Below are 21,811 nucleotides of genomic sequence, written 5' to 3' on the forward strand. Positions count from 1 at the left end.
GTAAGTCAACTAGGAAGTCACGCTGAGATTAAAATCTCTTTTAAGAGTGAAGCTGAGCCCAGATATGGTCAGATACAGCTACTAACACACGAATACATTTCACATTAGAGTGCACAACATTATTCATGCGTGAATAATGTCGTCTTGATTTGTGAAGACTTTGAAGACACCCTCCACTAACAGCTGGCAGTGCAGGTGTGAGACACAGAGCTGGGTTATGGCTCAGTAACTCAGAAACCTTTGACACTCCTGAAACGTGTGAAGAGTTTCTGCAGCGGTGTCATATTCTGTTTGTACTGCTGTTTAAAACGAAATGCAGTATCTTTAACACAGTATTTTACAGCCAGGTGATGTCTTTATATCGCATGTGGCAGGTGCACCCCTCACCTGAAGCTCTCTATCTTACACTTGATTGATTGAGATACTGTAAATGGAGACGTACCGTCAGGGTTCTCTATGGACTTCAGGTAGAGCTCTTTATATTTCTCAAAGCTGGCGATGTGAGCCTCCTTCTTCAAGTCCTCAGACCCGTGGAAGACGTCCTCCTTCGGGGCTTTGTCGGGAATCATCTCTGAAACGTTTGTCTGACTCTTCTCCGAGTTGGCAGATAAGAGACGTGGTGGCAGAGCAAACTACCAGACTGGCTCCGATAGATAGCGATCGAAATGTCGACTCTACGCCGAGATGCTCTTTCAGATCATCAATATCAGCAACGAGAGGCTGCAGAGTCCCCCTTCAGCTGCAGCAGCACAATGAAGCAGTGCAGCTGCAGAGCTGGCTAGGTGCTAGCTAGCAGGCTAGCAGCAAAGTTCATCCAGACTTCCTTGTTTTGCAGGATGTTTTTTGTGGCGGTTTTGTCAAAACTTTGCGTGCAAACGCCGCGCTTGGACCCAAAACGTGCAGCTGAAGCTGTAAAGAGTCAAGTCCGGGTCCGGGTTTTGGTGCAGCTCCGACTGGATCTCCTCGCTCCTGATGTTGAAGTCCTGCACGGACGGACGGACACGGGTGAGTGGGTTACCCGCTAAGCTAACGGGCTAAGCTAGCTTACTCCAGCGGACGAGGAAAGCGAAGCGTGATGCGCTTCTCGGCGGGGCCCTTCTGTTGTAGCTCCACAGACTCGATGTCTTTGAAATGGTTAAATTAAAAGCTTCCTTTCAGTCAGCAGAGAGTGTTTCATGCTGTCCGGGAGGGCGGAGGTGAACCGTGTTGTCCCAGCGCGGACTGTTACCTGCTCCCTCTCCTTCTTCTTCTTCTTCTGCTCTTTCTTCTTCTTCTTCTTCTTCTTCTTCTGCTCTTTGACAAGGAGAGCGAGCGTGTGGCGCTGAACTCTGTTTGGCCCTGACCAGCAGCCAATCAGAGCGCGCGATGCCTTCACGTACTCCTCGAAAGCTCAGAATTGAGACAATGACCAGAAGTAAATGCGACATCTTGTTGCGTTCAAGTGCTGATGGTTATCGTAAAGGTTAGAATCTAAAAAATAAGAGTTTTTTTTATGATGGAGAAATAAAAGAAGCTGTTTTTAAACCTTTTCAGGCAGCAACACGCCCCCAAATAATATCTGGAATCATCATGAAAACCTCCTGCTGTAAAACTAACAGTTATTTTTATTCTCAATTAATCTGTCGAGTGTGTCCCTCAATTAATCAATTAGGTTTTTTGGTCTTTAAATTGTCAGAAAATGGTGAAAAATGTCAGTGTTTCATCCTCAAAAGGAGACAGACGAGAAGAGATGATAAATGTCATGTCCAGTTCAGTCTTTGAGTCTTTGTCATGTCACCTTCATAGAGCTTAGATTCTGCCACCAAGATTAAAAGATGGAACAGGCGATGAATAAAAACGTTGTTGTCTTTGTAATAATCATAATAAACTTTATTGACACAGCACTATAGTCCTCCACATGGGCGAACCAGGACCAGAAGACTAAACTCAGCTTGAGAATCCACGTGTCTGTCATTGTGACTGGAGGTGTGTAGGATGGTTTCCACTATTCAACAGTGATGGAATGTAACCAAGTACATTTACTCAAGTACTGTACTGAAGTACAGTTTTTAGGTATTTGTACTTTACTGAAGTATTTCCATTTTCTGCTACTTTAAACTTCCACATTTTGGAAGGCAAATGGTGTACTTTTATTCCTTACTTTAAAACTTTTACTATTTGTATGGGTGACTTTCACTTCACAAAGTAATATTTTAACACGTTATCTTTATTTCTACTTAATAATAAGACTTCTGAGTACTTTTTACAACAAAGCTGTTGAAGTTTGGTCTGACAAACAGCAGGTGGCGATATTGTTCAACTGTGGAAGTAAACAGTTGGCAGCCGGAGTGACAGCAAAGACCAACAACATACATGTCTGGTTACACTTTATGTGAGAGCACACACATTCACCATTTACTAGTTTAATATTAGCATACATGTCAGTAGCATAATGGCTCTTTATTCGTTATTATAGAGCACTTATTAATGTTTTATTCTTCTTGAACATATTCTACAACTACTGCACCTGGGAATAGGAAGTGAGGAAGTTGTATGAAGCCTAATTAACAGGTAGAAGAAGAAGAAGAAGAACAGCTCTTCATAAATATGGTCTATTCTTATGTGACAAGACACAAAAATACCAAATGTGTTCATAGTTTCCAAATAACTAATAAAACAAACCTGTTTAACTCACAGTATGTTCCCAATTCTAACGAGAGGTCTGAAGCTGTTTGGTGTCAAACTACTCGTGAATTAATGTTGACTCGGTTCTGGAGGAGAGTCGGTGCTGATCCAGACCTTCTGGAGGAATAAACACCCGGAGTCACATCAGATTCTGCTCTGATTCGGAGCCGTTTACCGACGGGAGGAGAGCTCAGACATTACTTTCTAACTTCTGGGATTAAAAAGTGGATTCATCTTCACTCCTGTTTATCAACCTGACTGCAGCAGTGATCAGCAGAGAGGATCTCAGTGCTGTGTTTCATATTAAATCCCTCCGGCGCTTTCTGATGTCACCACTCTGGACTGCTGAAGGTCAGAGGTCAACCACGGGCCTGGACTGAAGGATCATGGGTGATTCACAAGGACTGCTTTGTTTTCTGTGTTCAACTTATATCTGTTGTTCCTCTGATTTGCTGCATGTTTCATATATATCAGGTTTTACAGCTTTTTCAGGGTAAAATTCATTAAAAACTTCACCATCACATCACTTTGTTTATTTGACCAGCTGCTCATATTAACTTGGATGTTTTGTTTTGATCAGGATTTTTTAATTCTTCCTAATTTAAAAACAAATATGACCACAGGATAGTTTCATTTCAAACATTAGACGAAAAGATATCTGGTTTACACGAGTGATTGTGTTGATGAAACTTCAGATTATGTTGAAAATCAAGCATTTCTCAGAGATTAGGCCGACACTGGAATTCAAGCATTACTGGCAACATTCAACAGTTTCCAAACTTTGTACAAATCCTGGTGTCAGTTCAAACACAAAACTGCAGAAGTGGCAAAAGTCCACACATTGTTTCCTCCAGCAGAAGTTCAGATACTTGTGTACAAACAGACTCTGGTAAAAGTAGAAGTACTGATTCACCTTCTGTACTCCAGTAAAAGTAATAGAGTACAGGCTCTGAAATGTACTCAGAGTATCAGAGTAAAAAGTCTCCCTCTGAAGGACATTTGTGGTCAAAGCTAACTGAAGCTCACGTCATATTAATATAATTCAAAGACTATTAAAGTTAAAGGTAGAGTCAGTAGGATTTGTCCCAGCTGTTCCTGAACGCACCACAAAGACAGTTGATTGTTGAGTCTCATTCCCAGGACGTCAAACAGCCACATGTTGGGTTGGTAAAGCGTCCCGAGCAGCAACAAAGTGAGAAAATAAGAAAATCTCTGCAGATACGAGACACTAACACTAATACGTGTTCAGATGTAGGGAGGGAAAGTCAAAATAAATACTCGTCAAGTACAAATACCTGAAACATCTACTGAAGTGCAGTAACAGAGTATTTGTACTCTGTTATTTCCCACCTCTGCAAAATTGTGAAATAAAAAATGTTTCACACAGCTGATCTGGACATGAAATGAAGTGATTTCAAACACACACAGGCCGCTGCTGAAGTGGAAATACTGTTTTATTGTCTGTACCAAACTTGATTGAAGAAAGTCGAGTTCACCAGAGTATAACAAACACATCAAAGTCCAGCAGAAACAGAGAGGAGAGACTCAGGTGGCCCTCAGGTGGCCCACAGTGTACACGCTTATCAGCACTGATCGTTGAGAAGGGGGAAAGGTCAGAGGTCAGACGAGCACCACTGTTACCTTTAAAGCCATTATTTCACTGCTCAGACAGTTTCAGCAAACACACACACACACACACACACCTGCATGATGCTCCGGGATGTTTTTCTTTTAAATCAGCCCTGATTACTGAGAGATAACAGTTACAGATTCCCAGAGCAACCATGCACTCCTTCAGGTGTGTGTGTGACTGAAAACTGATAAACAGCTCACACAAAAGTGGAAATCCAGTCATCACCTCCTCCCTCCATGCTGATGAAAGTCAGGTGAAGTCTCGTAGTCCACAAAACATTTCTGGAGCTTCACAGCAAAACAGAGTTGCAGCATTCTGCTAAACAACTGAAGCAGCTGGAGACTTGATTTAAAATATAAAAAAACAACCAAAAAAACATAAAATGCGTCCATACAGCTCGTCTGATGTATCAAGAAGCACAGAGTTCCCACATGTGACCCTTTTTTTGAACCAAAATCTTCACAGTAGCTGCTAAGCTAAAGCGTTACCGTGTCTGAAGTGGATGCACGAGTTCGACCACATTTCAAGGGTGTTAATAATTTTCAAATTAATTTGGGATCCCGAGGGGACGTGGATTTTACGTTAAATTATGTATGATGCTTAAGTACATAAGCTCAACAGAAACATCCACGTCTCCTCGAGATCCCAAATTGAAAGGGTATAAATAACGTCTTTTCAAATCAGTTAGGGATCTCGAGGAAGACGTGGTGTTTAAAACTTTAAGTCATTTACACCCTCGACTGAAAAATCTTCACTATAGTTGCTAAGCTAAAAGCGTTGGAGCACCCTCGGTCTGAATCACGTTTACAGGCTCAAATATAGGTGTAAATAACGTAAACACAATTTTAAGAAACGACGATGTTATTTACATCCTTGATGTGCGGTCGAGTTTGTGAACCTACGTCAGATATTTTTTATCTCAGCAGCTAAAATAATGATTTTAGATTAATAAGAGTTTATATGTTGTCTTTTCCAAACAATTTGGGATCTCGTGGCGTCTGGAAAACTTGGATACGCTGTTTGGAGCCTTTTTTTGTTTTTCTTTTGGTTTTGGTTTTTTCCATTTCCAAGTATCCAGCTACTTCAGTTGTTGAGCAGAATGCTGCAGCGCTGTTTTACTGTGAACTGTGGACTACGAGACTTCACCTGACTTTCTATCAGCATGGAGTTCAGGATATAATGACTGAATTTTACTTTTTGGGTGAACTGTTCCTTTAAAAGTCTTGCAGCAGAGTTTAATTCTCCACCACCACACACAGTCCTTCTCAGAAACACTTACAAGAACACATTTTACTACGATCATGAAACCAGACAGGAGTCGACACACAACTGGAGACACGTTCAATGACCTGTCAGGGAAAAAACCAGGCGACCGTCAGAACCTCTCCAAACATAATGAAGGAAAAAGATCTCATCATGCTGCAAATCACACTTGACAGGAAGTAATTACAGTAACAGACTGTTAGTGGAGGGAGGAGGTTACATTGGCACTGGGTTCAGTACAGAGGCCACTATGTAAAGGGGGACGTCCGCTCCCCTTTGACATTGCATAACGAAAAAAAGCACTTCTTCACTGAGGCTCGACGACAGTCTGTCAGAAACTGCTTGAAAACAGGGAAGTTGCTCTTCTGTCTACAGTGTTCAAGTTTTCCTGCGCTGAGAAGGCTCACAGTAAACAGAGAGGGGAAGTGTTCAAAGTGTGCGTCTGTCCTCAGTGTGCTACGATTTGTCTCGCCGTTAACTCAACTAAAGAATTAAAACGATCAGGTTAGACCAAAAGTTAACGGTCTAACTCCCAAGATATCTTTAAAAACTGGTTAATCAATACAGAGTGGATATGAAAAGCAGAAATCTGGCCTGTGACAGCTGTTCAACAGCAGTGTTCAACAGCAGTGTTCGAGTCAAATAGCATCAGCAGTTAGTAAAGAGCATTCAACTAACCTGCTGAGTTTCTGTTTCTGCTTTCAGTGAACATATTTTGGGAAGAACACCTAAAATAAAATGATGATTAACTGTTTGAGTCACTGTCGAGACAAAACTGCCAAACATTTGCTGGTTCCAGTTTCTAAAATGTCATGATTTGCTGTTTTTCTTCCTGTTTTCTATCATTATAAACAGAATTTCTAACGATTATTTTTTATATTAATTGATTTGTTTTTTGGTCGATAAAATGTCAGAAAAATATCGATCAGGTTGACGTCCTCAAATGTCTTGCTTTGTCCCCAACCTAAAGATATTCAGTTCACCGTCACAGAGGAGGAAAGACACCAGAAAATATTCACATCTAAGAATTTAAAAATCAAAACAGCTGGCGATTAATTTAATAGTTGACAACTAATTGATTAATCTTTTGTTTTTAGGCTGTTGGTCGGACTTTCTGATTTGAGAAACTGACATTTTTTACATGAAACACTATTAATTGAGAAAATATTGAGCAGAACAATCAATAACTAAAGTGTTAATTAGTTGCAGCCCTGTTGAGAAGCTCTACTCACTACAACACCTTAGTTTAAACGGTTTTCTGACACAAAAATCGTCCACAATCGTAAGTTTTAGGTGGTGCAAAGAAAATGTACAGAGATCATCCTGACATTAAGCATCATCTTGTGAAACCTTGCACATCAATTTCAGTTACAATTTTTGTTGTGCTGCATCTGAACTTCAACAGCTAAGATATGAAACTAAAGAATTATTCTGGAGGTTAAAGTTCTGACTTGCAGCTTTAATTTGATGTGAGGTTTTAACAATGTTTGATGAACAGTCTCTCAGTTTTAGGCCACGAAATAAACCTAAATAAAGTTTTATAAGCAGGAAAATACTTGTGAGACATCAGCAGACAGAGATAATGCTCGATCAGATCATTACTTCACATTCAGCTTGTCTTTCTGCCTAAAGCAGCTGAAACACATGACTGAAGAGGTGACTAACTTACAAAACTCACTGGTTTAATTGTCTGTATGATAGTTTCTCTGCTGCATTGTCCAAAAAAACTGGCTACGAGTCCGACAGTTTCCATCGGAACCAGACGTGAAAACTCTCAAACTAAAGCTGAAAGTCAGTCAGAACTCTCAACACGTATACGTATACTCAACACGTATTAAGAGTTTCATGAGCACAGAGACAAAACAACAAGATAAGTTTCTGCACTTTTACAACATCACACTAAGTCGACTGTGCTTTGATACAAGAAACTCGAGTAAAAAAAAGAAGCATACATTCCGAAAAAAAAGTTAGATTTAGAAATGCTTAAACGTCGAAGTAGAGACGTATTTTTTTTAAAGATGTTTTACTAAAAATAGAAAAACTTAATACCCAGGCACCCTCTGATTTTATGCAACATTCAACCCCTCCACTCATGGCAGTGTTGGTTAAAGACGTGCGAGCTCTGCCAAACACCAGATTATGTAGCTACGATGCTTAAACGCTAAATAACCGAGTCAGCGACGGAGCGCTGGTCCGTCAGCTGATCTGTTTGTCCAAACAGGAAGATGCTCGACTCGGCAGCCCCGAAGCCAATTCACCTTTAATTTACATCATAAGATTGCAGAAAGAAGAAAGAAAAGACAAGAAATATTCACCAGAAATCGTTGAATTAAATTGAACGTGAAACACCATAAATATGTTTTTGTTTGCTTCGTGAGCGTTCGATGGAAGACAGGTGGTCCGCTGCACCCTGACACATCCGAGCTTCTGTCCAAAATACCTCCAATGTTGTTTATTTTCAGAACACATAAAAAATATGACTAACAGTACAAACATTCGCCCCCAAAACAGCAGAGACTTACATTAAAGTGAAATAATAATAAAAAAAAAAGTTATGAAAAATGTTTGCTTATGAAAAAAAGTATTTTTATGAATAAGGCCATTGATAGAGTGTTTTCCAATAACAAGTCGCGAGTAACAGGGATGGAATCAACATGAGGGTGTCGTTTCAAATTAGGTACAAATGTGTCAGAATGACATCGTTACAGAGTACAGTGGAGAAACTGGTCTCAAATTAGATCCACAATACACAATATTAGTATTAAAATTGGTCAATTAGGGTGTGGAAGTAGGAATAAAGGTGGGGAAAGACACCCGTCCTGCATTCACAGAGAGGAATCAGCCTTCGTCGTGGCGGGCGTCGACTCATTGATCCCACGTTTTTTTTTTTAACAACTTTGGAAAAAACAGAATCCAACATCAGTAATCAGAGCAGAGGATTCACGGTCGTCTTGACTGTGGTCGGCTACATGAAGTGAACACACTGATCAGCTCACAGTGTTTGTAACGAGGCTGGTCTGGATCTCTTGCCACCCTTTGGGAACCATTTTTATTGGCTGGGGGGCTGATTAAGGGCCACTGGTATAAGACTGCATGTGCCTGAAAACAGACGCTCCGAGAAGAAACGGACAAAACAATCACTGCCGACTCTTCTGACATGTTTTTTTGTTTTGTTTTTGCACTTTTTCCTAAAACTTGGCATGTTGATCACATCTCGCATCGACTCGAAGAGTGAGCTACTTTTTGCTGGAATTAGGAAGTGCACATTTAGGAAGTCTGAAATGTAAGCAACAAGACGACTAATCTGCTGACTGCGACATTTGAAACCCCTTTTCTCTATTGTCGTGGGTGGAAAAACAAGTTTCTGCACACAAGTAGAATCTTTCCAACAGTGTGATCATTCAGTGAGTGTGAGGAAAACTCAACTTAAGCAGAAAACAAATGTATAAAGTCTAGAGCATGACTGACAGGTGCCAAAAAACAGGTTTGAAAACATGACCAAAAAAAAAAGAAATAAGATGGAGTGTGGGGGGAGGGGGTGAGGGACCATGTGGTAAAACAGTAGCATACATTTACAAAAGCTCTTCTGAAACTGAACAGGACAAAAATCAGGATGGTGTCGTCGGTGGAGACAATTGGAGAAGACCCGACTGGTGCCTTGTCCCAGACTAAACCCTGAGCCCTTTAGCATCGACGTGAGGAGTCGACAGGCTGCATTTTTCCTTATATCAGCTACATCTGACTGGCAAATGATGTCAGCAGGACTTCTGAAAATCTGATGGTTAAATTTTACTATTTCAAAAGCACAGTCCGAAGTTAGCCTAAAGACTAAAACTGTCAAAAATACACAAAAAGACTTCAGATTCGGTTAGAAAATGATGCAAAACTAATTCTTCTAGTTGGGAATGTGTGTTTTTTTTTTCTTTTCATCACTTCTGTACACGCACCTTCCTCCAAATAATTAAAATTCAGTGTCAACAGTAGAGGCACAAAATGGCGGCGGTGCCATCACACAAAAAACAAACAATCGGGGTTAGTTTGGGACAACGTGACCAGTGAACTGAATGTCAGGTCTTCAGAGGAGGTTCTTCATGTTTGATTTGTTTCAAATTGATGTTTAAACATACAACCACACACACACGCACACACACACTCAAGTATACACAAACACACACACACACAGAGAACATCACCGTGCTTTTCACACTCAAGTCCATTACAAAAACCAGATATGTACTGCTTGATCTGGTTTCAGGAAGGTTGGGGTTAGGGGCGAGGGTGGGGTGGGGTGGGGTTGGGTTGGGTTGGGGGGATTCTCGCAGACTGACGTGTGTAAGAAGAAGAGGCAGTGACCGAGGCTTTGTTGATTAATGGTGAAAGATGTCTGAAGAAAGAAGGAGCTGAGCTGTACGGCGGCTGAAGGCTAGAAGAAGAAGAAGAAGAAGTCCAGTAGGTTTGGATTTGGGTCCAGGAGAGGCGAGTAGGGAGGGAAGGGGGGTCAGAAGTCGAGATCAAGTTTGGTGTTGGATATAAAACCAAACTGGCCGTGTTGAGGAAGGATCTCGAGGTGGGTTTGTAGACCAGCGCATCTAAGTGAAAAGTTGCTTGCAGTCTTGAATATTAAAACTCCTCCTGCTCCTCGGCATCCGGTATAACGAAACCCTCCTGGAGAGACAGACGGAGAGAGATGTGAGATGTGAATGAACAGCAGCAGACACAACACGTTTATATTTGAGGATAAAATCTACACTACACACAATAATTTGTCAGAATCGGGAAAAGGCCACAGTCAACATGTATATTCAACTGGAACGTTACATGTCGCCTGCAGAACAAAGTGCCACTGAAAGCTCTGAGCCTCAGTGAGCGAGCTGCATGCCATTCCTCTGCAGGAATTTACGCCGGCATCAGCAGTTGTTGACAGCAGAGCAAATGGGCTTTAATCTGGTGCTGAGCTCATAATATAACACACCGCTTCACAGAGGACATTTTAAACAACAAGGCTGGGGAGGTTTTATGTTTTTACTGTCATTAAATCACAGGAAAAGACTAAAAATCAACAATGTGTTACTCCAGACATATTCCCACCAGCCCCAAACCCATCTGCTCCTACTTAAGACATATGTCATATTTCATGTATCATTTTTTCAAGTCTTTCCCTAAAACAGCTGCTCGCCGTAGTTTTTAATGAGAAATCATATCTCGTCAGGTCTTGACAGGCCCCGACACACCAACTCCACCTTTAACTGGGAAAAGCAGCTTCATAAAAGCAGGTGAACTCACGTCTGTGGCGTAGAGGATGTCGATGATCCTCTGCAGTGTGGGGTCGCCCTCTCCTTCCTTCTCCTGGCAAATCAGCTCAATGTTCCGCAGCTTACCAAAATAAAAGTCTCTCTCCTTCTCCATGTCCTGAATGGTAGATTTCAGCATCTCCACCTGTGGAAAAACCGGCCAAAAGAACATTAAGACTTGTTGGATTTTTTCCAGGTGACTCTTTATGTATCCTCTTTCAACACTCTTAACTAACAAGTTATTTCACTTCTCAATAGTGAGCTGGAGATCTTTGTGTGGTGTGCTGACCTCATTCAGGAGCTCCACCCTCTCCTCATCGCCTCCGCCCATCCCGGGCTTCCTCGCGCTGACGTTAGCCACCTTTGGTGCTACCTTAGCAACAGGTGGCCTCTGAGGAGCTGAAGAGACAAGAACACGAGGTTATTAACAACAGACAAACCTTCACACTGAAGGAACCCACCAGCACTTTCTAACCACGTTCCTGATCCAACATCATTTTAAACTGTTTGACCAACCAGAACTCGGACCTTGACTGAAGGCCTTTTTAGGGGGTTTGTTGAGAGCCGACATGGCAGAGTTGGGTGTGGGCATGGCGTCCTGGCCCTGCCTCGCCTCCACAGGGTCGTACTCCTTCCCATCGTAGTTGGCATCGAAGAACTTCTTAAACCACTGGACAAACTCAAAGTTGTCCTGGAACTTCCCCTTCACCAGTTTGTCTACTGGAATGATCTGAAAGGAAAAAGAAAAGAGAATCAGAACCTGCTCGCTTCAAGTTACCTGAGCTGTCGTTTCTCTGTCGGGATAGTCTGTTAAAATACTTTCTTTTTTTCAAATGTCAAATGATATCAGCTTAAACATGAGTGAAAAGTTGAAGTATTGGGCAGCTGGCATGGACTCCACAAGTTAGTGTAAAACCTGCTGACTCATGTTATCCCAGCCCCAGTTGTGTCAAAGCTCGGAGGTGTTTGGGCTCATTATCCTGCTGCAGTATGAATCCTCCTCCACAAACATCAAACCAGAGGGTGGAGCACGTCTCTGAAGAGTGGAGTGGTGCTTCCCCTCGGTCAGGGTGGAGTCGGTCCTGTGCAGGAGTCTGAAAACAGCCCCGGACTTGAATCTTCCCACCACCACGTTTCACTGTGGGTTTGAAACACTGTGGTGTCAGTTTCTCCCCTGGTCGACTCCTTACATTCACCCTTCTGTTGCCGACACTAATCCATCACTGGGATTCATCATCACTGTGAGATTCTGGTATCTCTTAGCCCACCACAAGGGGTTTTCCTTGTTTCTCCTTCCTGAGAAGTGGTTTAGAAACTGTTCTTCGTCATCGGAGACACCACAACAGTCTTCTTCTGACAGGACGACTTAAATAAATTCTGTATCTGTTATTAAGTTTCTTTTCCATCTCTCAGGAAACTGAGTTTAATGTATTGATCTTCTGAGGGTGTGCTCACTTTGGCATTTGCTGTGGATACACACTAGACTACGCCGACACTCAACCTACACTGATTTGTATAGTCGTGATATGACTCTGAGAAAGCTTCACTTCGCTCAGAACAATTTGACTTCTGTCATTGAATTTCTGATTATTTCCAGGTTTACGTGACAACAAAGAGGTTTTTAATGCGGTCTCAGACTTTTGGACTCTGCCGTGTAAGTGCACAGTATATTAGTTCCTCAAAAGATAAGACGCTAACACCAGCAACCATGTTCAGTTTTTATCAACCCAAAGCGGATGCTTGGTCGTCAGCCTTGCAACCACTTTTAAAAATTAGTGTCGAGTTGGGATGGAGCGATAAAAGATTTTATTGCAGATATTGGAAAAAAAAAAATCTGTCTAGCTTGCTGACGTAAGGTCCTATATTGGAGACTCGATTTATCATATCGTCCCATGCCTAGTGTTGAGCCCTGATACCTCAGTTCTGGTATATATATGGTTAGGTATTATCAAAAAAATAATCTGATACCAACGAAAACCCTTAAAGAACAAAAAGAAATAGAAACAAGGTGCCGCTTCATTACAGACACATCAATACTAAAGAAAGCAATCACAGAAGTATCAAACAGGAAGAGGAAGCTGTTAAATGTCACGGTCACTCTGTCTCTGAGTCAAAGAGCAGCTACTAACCTGCTGGAATACATTATGAACCAGCCATGTCTGGACTGTATTGTATAGGACGCTACGCCCAGAAAAGATTTTTGTTAAATGGCCAAAAAATTTCCTCAGTTCTGGTACGTACATTCAACACAGAGCTGACCAGAATCTAAGCCACAGTAAAAGACAGAGAGCAGCAGTGAAACAAAAACAGAAGTCAGTGAGAAACACTCGGCCGTATCTCTACTCAGCGACAGAGGAAGCTGACATCATCAAACAATACACACACACAAAGCACGACCGTCCACAAAGCAGACAATGCCTGGGATTATAACCCTGCACAGCCATGAATACACTGATGTGCTCTACAGGTTAAGTATCCGTTACATCGATCTATGAGATGAAACAATGTCCAGGCCTTTCAAACAGCACAGATCTGCAGTAATGAGGTAAAACAAATGGACGGCAGGAAGGAAGTGGAGCCATGAATAAATTATGGCAGCTTTGTCAATAGTCCTGCAGGCTGCTGCGTGTTCAGTCTGAAAACAAACGATGACTAAGCTGCCCTGCCTTTTATAATCTGTGTGCACCTTCTGACAATAGCAAGACTTTATGAAGTGTCCAGATCTACAATAATTTCCTTAAATCAATTACAAATATGTCTCAAAGCCTCTGATAGGTCAGCTAAAACACAACAAGTGCACTGGGGCATTAAAGGTCTGAGAAAGATGTATAAAACACAGAATTATTCAACGTGTAAAATGGCGTTTCATTCCTTTTTGATAGTACATAATATCCAAAGAGTGACAGATGAGGTAACACAGTGCTGAGCAAAATGACTAATGAGCAGATCAGCAGAGGCAGCTCAGCTGGCCGAGAGGAGACAATGATGGAGTTTGCATGAGAAGCAGCAGTAAGGAATGACGGTGAGGTCACTCTCAAAACATTTTATGATACTCTGATCCAACAACCAACCCGAGTGGTCACAGGACAAAACATTCAGTTTCCTCTTCTTGAGGTAGCAGGGCTGTGTCGCAGTTTCAATTTCAAAACTCTGGACTTTGAAATATTTGGTGTCACTGTAGAGATAATTATTATTTACACTGACAGAGTGTTAGGACAGAGGGTGGTATCATAAATACAGCTTCAGTGTTTTCCCCACCACAGGAGAGAGAGGGCGGGTTGAGTGATGCAGACAACATGATTAATGTCCACTCATTTTCAGTGCTTCTGATAACGGCTGTTAAAAACAAACAAAAAAAAAAGTCTGCTGCTGTTCATGTAATCCAAACACTTCCTGCAGCCTCTCAGGATTAAAAGATTTTCATCAGCCAACCACTGCAAGGTTTTTATTGTGAAGCCTGCGTCAGATTTAGACATTTCTGTGTGCAGATTCATTCTTTTTATTTTAATTTATATTTTCACAAAGAGTGGGTTGACATGGGCAACACAGTACTTGTAAACAAACAGCGTTTTTCAATGTATGTAGAACTTATAGGAACACGTGTAGTCAGTATTTTGCAGTATTTTTTATATTGATAATATTGTAGTAAGTCATTTCAGTGACGCTGGGAGTTTAGTCATCTATTGTTGGAAGGTTTGTTTGTAGGTGTTTTCGTGTGATGGCGTTCTTGCTAGCAGTCAGCAGCATTTCACATCATGTTCTAACTGTATGTGAGCGTCAGATGCGACATGATGACATTGAATCTATTTAATATGCCGATCAGATGTGCACTGGAGATCAGACTGCAGGTCTAACAACTCAAGTAAAAGGTGAGCAAGTTTGCAGAGATGGCATGTCTTCCCACATTTGTAATTTTCAAACTGAAAACAAACATTTTATATTGTGATATTTAGATTTTACTTGGAAATTGGAAATGAAAAACAATATAGCCAACAGCAAATAGAGATGGTGTGTTTTCTTAGCAGAAACTTTAAGCTCTCCCTCCAGCCAGCTGGCATCTTATTTATGTTTTTGTAGTAAAAAAGGAGCAGTATTGTATAAAAAATTAAATTTCAACTGTCAGCTGTTCCTCGTCTGCTTTCAACGCGATCGACCGAATGAAAATAGAAACAGGGTGTTGGGCTCAAAATGTCACGCTGCTCAGAGTCTCTTGCAGCCAGTTAGGACACTTGAACAGGAAACAATGAAATCAAGCTGATCTTGTCGCCGACACTTGCATTGCATGCGGTTAGGACACAGTGTTAAAGTGATATTGCTGAGTGCTGAGGTATAATGTGAGATGAAGAGCAATCGACTCCTTTTCAAAATATCAGATTATGTTCCATCATCTCAGCTGTGCAGATTCTTTTCAAATACCACAGAAGGGAAATGAGACAACATGCAGGTTTCTAAGCATATAATCAACACCCAGAAGTGCCCTCCAATATCAGGAATTGCTTCATATATTATCAGTTCATCTGAACGTACGTAGGGAGCACACCACGTAATATGAAGCTGATGCGTGTGCAGTAGGTGAGACTTGTTACTGTTACTTACTTTGTCGACTCCCATCTTTTTGAAGGAAACCTGCAGAAGCTTGAAGTTATGGATGTATTCATGCTCCAGCTTGGCACCGAATTTTACTTTCTTCAGAGGCACACAAGAGGGAAACAGCATGTCCATGAACTGGCAGTAGGCAGCACCTGGACAAAAGAAAATGACCCAGAAAAACAAGTCCTCTTATTTCTGACATAATCAAAATCAGTACAAGGACTGAGTGTGTGCTGCATGTTCAAAATCCATGGAAGAACAAATACAACATGTAGAGTGAGCCCCAATCCGTGCCCACTTCTTTCTACAATATTACCCAGACACGACCTTCGTCTCGTCACGTTTTAGATTTGTTGCATAGTAGGGTTTTCAAAAATATCAATTTTTGAAACTCATAGATTCTGAATTTCTCAGATGCTTATTTTCTGCAGTATCGATACGACAGCACCAGCTGCGCTTTCTCACTCTCTTCGGACAGCGAGTTGACACATGCACCGCCGCAGTGCCAACATAACCCTGCCTCCTCCACAAGTCAATTACCTTAGATGCTGTTGTGCTCAACGCAGAGTACACAACCTTGTTATATTTTATGCCGACAATGTTGTGTCAATTCTTCCTTCTGTTAATGAACATCGATTTTTTTTCAAGGTATAATATCGAATACTGAAATTCCAGCATCGTGACAACACTACAGTGCAGTGCTCACAATACCAAGATGCACCTGGATGCTTTACAAACTCGTAACTCATTTTCTATCAAATAAAATAAGTGCATCACTCAGTATCTCTAAAATACAGAAGATCCTGGCTGTAGGCACTTTTTATATTGCTTTGTCCAGTACAAAAAGTGGAAGAGTATCTTATTTCGACCTGAACTCTTGAACTGCAGATGAAAATCCAGCTGACTAATATATCTGTCCACCAGAGATTAAAACAACCTGTGCCTTCATGCACCGTTCTGACACGCCTTTTAATTATACACACAAAACTGGAGGACAGATGTTAACAAGCCGCACAGACAATATGCAGACGTACAACACAAGCATGCACAGGCAGATGGGTGTGAAACAAAGAAGTGAAGGATATTAACTGTTCATAAGCTTTAGGCAAAAAAAAAAAAAAAATCCTATTGGCCTCCACTGAACCGTTTGAACCTGCGCTAGATGATGTGTCTGACAGCAACGGCAGTAAAGGGGGTTTTACAAGCTTTTTCTGAATCGATGGTATTGTATATATGTATATTGTAATTATGTTAATTATTTTGTCTTGTTTTATACCGAATGTTTCCATTTTATTTACATGTATTATTTGTTTGTTGGATATTTAAATATTAATTTTTATTATGCACCTTTGAAAGGGCAGCAATTGAAGGTTGAGGTCCTGACAGCCAGTTACATCTCAGACGTCTGGCTGGTATTGTACGTAGTTACACCTAAAATCAGGACGTCTTATTTTTTTGTGTGAAGAATCAGAACTTCCAAGACGGTTAACCTGAGTACACTGCACTCAGTTCAAACTTAAGACAACTGAACCTGACTGAAACATCTTTGGCCATTATTATCAGTCAATTTTGGCCGATCACAAATACATCGGTATCGGCGTACATGTTGCTCAATGTCAAAATCTTTTCCTCAGAGATTATTATGCGGAAAAAAATGCTTGGGGTGATTTACAATTATTAAAATCCTTGTGAAGTTTATAGTTTCATTTTTGACTATAAAGATAACTCTAAAATATCCTGGCTCGATTACAGATCTCTGTCACCAGTGTTTGATAACCACATTTGAGGGATCACTGCAAAAACTGTGTGTATATCGGACGAGTTTTGTACTCCCTAATATTGGTATCCGCCTCCAAAAAAGGTGGCTGGTAAAATCTGATCATTCGGTACCCTACTGGCAGGTGGACAAAAGGTAGATTGGGCACCCTGATATGAAAGTTTTGAAACTTTTAAATTGTTACTTTTTGTGCAAATTTTTTCCAAATGTTTCTTTGACGAAACAAAGCTTCAGCCTACAAGAATGTGTTTCATTGGATCATGTTATATATATAAAAACACTTCAATGTTCTACTCTCACATCGTCAACATATTCAGCATCGGTGACGGCTGGCCTATTGTTCCACAACACCAGTGAGGTCACACAGTCATGCAAGATATCATCATGCATGATCACAGCTCTATTTCCAATGTGAACACTCATCCTGGAACTGTTTCAGAAGATCTGACAACTGTCTGTTAACGAAACACGCCTGGTCCTCACACAATAAAAGAAAGATTTCAAAAAGTGAACTAATGTGTTACCTGTACACAACATTTCTATCTTGGTGAGGTTCATCTGTAGAGACTCATTGATCCACACCAACATGTCATGACGACTTAAGTTGTCACTGGTCACTGAGGTCGAGTACACGTTCACAGCCATTGTCGGTCACCTGCTGACACAGAGGAGAGAAACATTTACATGATGACTTATTTATCTGTCTGAGTGTCTTTTAGAGCAGACGATCCAACTGGTCACAGATAAAACATACCAGCACAGAGCTGCTGGGAGACAGTTCCTTTATATCATCAATGCTGCGTCATCATTATGAGGCATTTTTCACTACAAACTGGATTAACATGACCAAGACCCGCCTTATGCACAGACACACATAGGAACTGTGTTGATTAGTTGACAGTTACTTCTGTTCAAGTCAATTCTAAGATAATTTTCTAATAATGCATAATTTACCCTTTTTTTTGTTTGTTTTGTAACAGTGAGGCTGCAACTATGTAAATTCTTGATTATTTGGTTTGCAAAATTTCAGATAACTGTATAAAACATGCCCAACAAAATGTTTAACATCCAAAGTTTACACCCTCATATTATTTTTTTTTGTTTTGTCCGATCAACAGGCCAGAACCCTAAAGCGTTCAGTTCAATATCATGCAAGACTAACAAAAGACAGCAAATGTTCATATTTGAAAAGTTGGAACCAGTTAATTGCTGCCATTCTATGCTTAAATTATGTATTAACCCAATACACTAATGCACAAGGCATCAAGAATTATTGTTATCCTCTTATTTGGGATTTTCCTGCAGCCCAGCCTCTTACTTTGTGACATGGAGAGTGTTGCAACACCCATCTATCAACATGGCACTTCACAATGAAGACAAGATTGTAGGCACCCTAAAATATGCTGGCATCCAAAACAATAAAATAAAATTAAATGTATTTAAATGCTACTAACTAAACAACAGTCATATTTTGATGGCTGATTGCAGCACTATAATCAATTACAAGTGTCAGCTCGCACAGTCCCTGCTGGGCCTCATGTCCAGGTCAGGCCAGATGACAGTAGTAGCTGCAGGCTTTACTTCACGTGGAGCCAACTATGGTCTTTGGATGTGTAAAATCTGATCCCGGGAGATTATTCTGAAGCTAAAGGAGAGATAATTCTGTCATGTGTTAGTAAAAATATTCAATCATGTGAGTAACCTTCATATCAAGTGATGCTTAACGCAGGTTTTGTTGCCTATTCATGAAATAAAAATCTTGTTCTTTTACCTGCTATTGACACATATACATACATATACATATATATATATATATATACATATACATATATATATATACATATACATATATATATATACATATACATATATATATACATATATATACATATATATACATATATATATATATATATATATATATACATATATATATATATATATATATATACACACATACACACACACACACACACACACACAACTTAAAAAAAATTACTTAATCGGTTAACAGCGATTAATTGATCATTAACATCTCTAATAATAATAATAATTCAATGGCCAACTACTAGCTTCTACAGGACTTCTGTGAACACTGAATTTCAGCTGTTCTGCACTGACAGGCCCATCAATTCACAATGAAGTGCAGGTCTCTAACTGACATTACTGCTTAACTTCATAGAGCTAAAACGATTGTTAATATCGTTCATTTCACTAATCGTCTTAGTTATTTTTTCATGTAAAAATGACCAATTAGTACACTCTTCCTGCATCTCAAATGGTATAACTGTATGTTTTCTCTGTGTCAGATCGTTGTAATATTATTCATGTTGAGGTTTCAGAGGCAACATGACGACCTCAAATAAAGCTCAGATCACATTTTTTTTGTAATTTGCTTGACTAAAAGATTAGTCCAGAACATTATCGGCACATACAGACAGATAACCGTGAGTCGGAGCTAACAGGTAACAGTTAGCTCAAAGCAACAGGGCCCAGCTGAGAAACTTGTCAAGCTAACGGTAGCGACAGCGAGCCAACTGGCAGGCAACTTGTGTTAGCTCCCTAAATAGCTTAGCTTAGCCATATACGGCTACCCGACAGACTGTATGAGCAGTTACCTAGCAAGCTACCATCTGTCAATTTAGTAAAATTAGCGGACAATAAACGTACATTGGCGACCAAGATGCGAGTAGCGTTGGCTACATTTATGTCGCTGGCTGAACACGAGCATCGGCTAATGTGAGCCAGTTCACCAGACATCGGGACGTTTTCCCCGCCCTGAAAATCACCGACAGCCCCGCTAGCTTAAATTAGCTCGTAACGGTTAATTCGACACATTGCGAGTGTTGGATTTTGAAGGCACCTGCTTTGTCCACACGTGAACCGGCGTTGAAGGAAGTGGCCTACCCCGAGCGCCTCGCTAGCGTCGGTTAACTCTGGATCCCGGTTCCGTTCGCGCGAGTCACAGGCTCGTTAGCTTCATCGCAGCTAACGGCGCTTAGCCTCCGCCGTTTCACATGCCGGCTAATAAATGACACCGTGTTTTGAAACCTACCTTGATTGGATTTGGCTTTCACACTTCTCTCGGACACGATGACTTATTTTTCTCAGCGGTAGCTCTCTGTCATACGAAGCCTATCTGTAATTGTTTCGACGTTATCGCCACTTCTGCTTTTTCTCTTCGCTCCTTCTCGGCAGTTCACGTTCACTCTACCGGCAGCGGAAGAACCGATTTGATGACGTCAGGACGTAACGGGTAACGCCTAAACGTGACGACGGCGAGAGACGTAAAATGTAAAAAAAACCGGAAGCGGAGCGGAAATGAATAGAAGATAAAAAATAAAATAAAAAAAGAATATAATATTTATATTTATTACTGGGTAAATATCATAAACATAAATACAAATGGAACAACAACAAATCCTCCATGACCTTTTTAAAAATGAATGTAAACAATACAAAACTGATGATGACGACATGAAGCCATGTCTTTGTTCCTCAGATTCACTGAAGGTATCCTCCTCTATAGAATAAAACAATAAGCATACATGTCTTTTTTCCCCTTCAACCACCCAGGTGTTGTGTCTTTTAAGTACTTTTGATTTTAATTTATTTTATTTCATGTATAAATGTTGTATTTATAATAATATTTATAAGTTTTAATGCATATACTTATGTTTCTAAAGCAAACTGTTGATTTCCCTACTTGTATATGTTCACTGAGGTGTTCAGGGAAAAAAAAGAATATTTAGATTTATTTATTATGATATATTCCCCACTAGTGTGTGTTTTGGCACGATATCTGCAGTTTCCGTCACATTGATGCTGAATTTTCCCTCTCGTATGAAAATGAGTTTGTAAATAAATAAAATAATAACAATAACAAAATAAATGTATTCTTTACTTACTCCTCTACCAAAACAGATCAACCCTACATCATCAGTTTGATCATATTACTTGCAAAATCACATATTCATACATCAAAACTCTCCATTCGAAATTCTGAAAACGAAGCCAACCAATACATAACATCAATTAAATGCTCAATTTAACCTGTGTGCCTTATACAACATCTTTATGAACTGATTTATGATTTATGTATGTGCTATAATCCCTGGAATTATCTATTATTAATCTGCAGTTAATGTTAACATTATGATTGCTAATTAATTAAAACAAAATTAAAAAAGAAAGGAATAAAAAAACAAAAACAACATTGAGTTTAATGTCCTCAGGAAAAATGCAGGAATAAACAAATTAATGACGTGTAGTGATGTATGTAGTGAACAATACGGCCAGAAAGACCTTTTCCCGGTCATTTATTTTATGCTATGAGTATCATACATTGTGTTAGCAATGACATAAAAGGAGATATATTTTATATCAGTTATTCAGGAGGTTTCTGTCGTCTATACCAGGAGAGCATTTTAACTTGTATTTCATTGTTCGCACACACATTTTATATTTTATTCATGATAGCCCCAGTGTGGCCTTACGGTCAAATGTTAGACAATTTAGGACTGTCAGTCTTTTTAATGAATTGTGTTTTTACAAAAAAAAAAACCCCTGTAGACTGACTGACGGGGTGATTTA

General features: G+C 40.2%; 2 protein-coding genes across 5 annotated transcripts in view; both read right to left on the reverse strand.

The window, feature by feature from the left end:
* acss2 (acyl-CoA synthetase short chain family member 2) overlaps window positions 1-1,249 on the reverse strand; it is a 28,762-nt gene extending 27,513 nt beyond the window's left edge. For all 3 annotated transcript variants that reach the window (XM_073470085.1, XM_073470084.1, XM_073470083.1), the window contains exon 1: window positions 443-1,249. In XM_073470085.1, coding sequence (XP_073326186.1) covers window positions 443-569 — 127 coding nt within the window. In that variant the 5' untranslated portion in view covers window positions 570-1,249. The remainder of the gene's footprint in view (window positions 1-442) is intronic.
* Window positions 1,250-7,802: 6,553 nt separating this feature from the next.
* On the reverse strand, window positions 7,803-20,448 carry mapre1b (microtubule-associated protein, RP/EB family, member 1b). 2 transcript variants are annotated; one of them, XM_073470080.1, is made up of 7 exons: window positions 20,274-20,448; window positions 17,743-17,873; window positions 15,448-15,593; window positions 11,380-11,581; window positions 11,141-11,250; window positions 10,844-10,996; window positions 7,803-10,225 (listed from the first exon to the last, which is right to left on the reverse strand). In XM_073470080.1, the coding sequence occupies exons 2-7, from the start codon at window positions 17,861-17,863 to the stop codon at window positions 10,181-10,183; spliced, it is 777 nt and encodes a 258-aa protein (XP_073326181.1). In that variant the 5' UTR covers window positions 17,864-17,873; window positions 20,274-20,448; the 3' UTR covers window positions 7,803-10,180. The 2 variants fall into 2 exon arrangements, with proteins under 2 accessions (XP_073326181.1, XP_073326182.1); XM_073470081.1 differs by having other exon boundaries at window positions 7,998-10,225; window positions 17,743-17,876; window positions 20,274-20,364.
* Window positions 20,449-21,811: the final 1,363 nt, after the last annotated feature.

This window comes from Pagrus major, chromosome 7 (genome assembly GCF_040436345.1).
Source record: "Pagrus major chromosome 7, Pma_NU_1.0".
Taxonomy (NCBI): Eukaryota; Metazoa; Chordata; class Actinopteri; order Spariformes; family Sparidae; genus Pagrus; species Pagrus major.

What these genes read in the sequence shown, in the direction of transcription:
- mapre1b (XM_073470080.1), bottom strand. Translation starts at nt 17,863, where the DNA reads ATGGCTGTGAACGTGTACTCGACCTCAGTGACCAGTGACAACTTAAGT. An exon ending in AAAAGATGGGAGTCGACAAA is followed by an intron (nt 11,582 to 15,447) that starts GTAAGTAACAGT and finishes TTTTCCTTTCAG; the next exon opens with ATCATTCCAGTAGACAAACT. An exon ending in ACATCCTCTACGCCACAGAC is followed by an intron (nt 10,226 to 10,843) that starts GTGAGTTCACCT and finishes CTGTCTCTCCAG; the next exon opens with GAGGGTTTCGTTATACCGGA.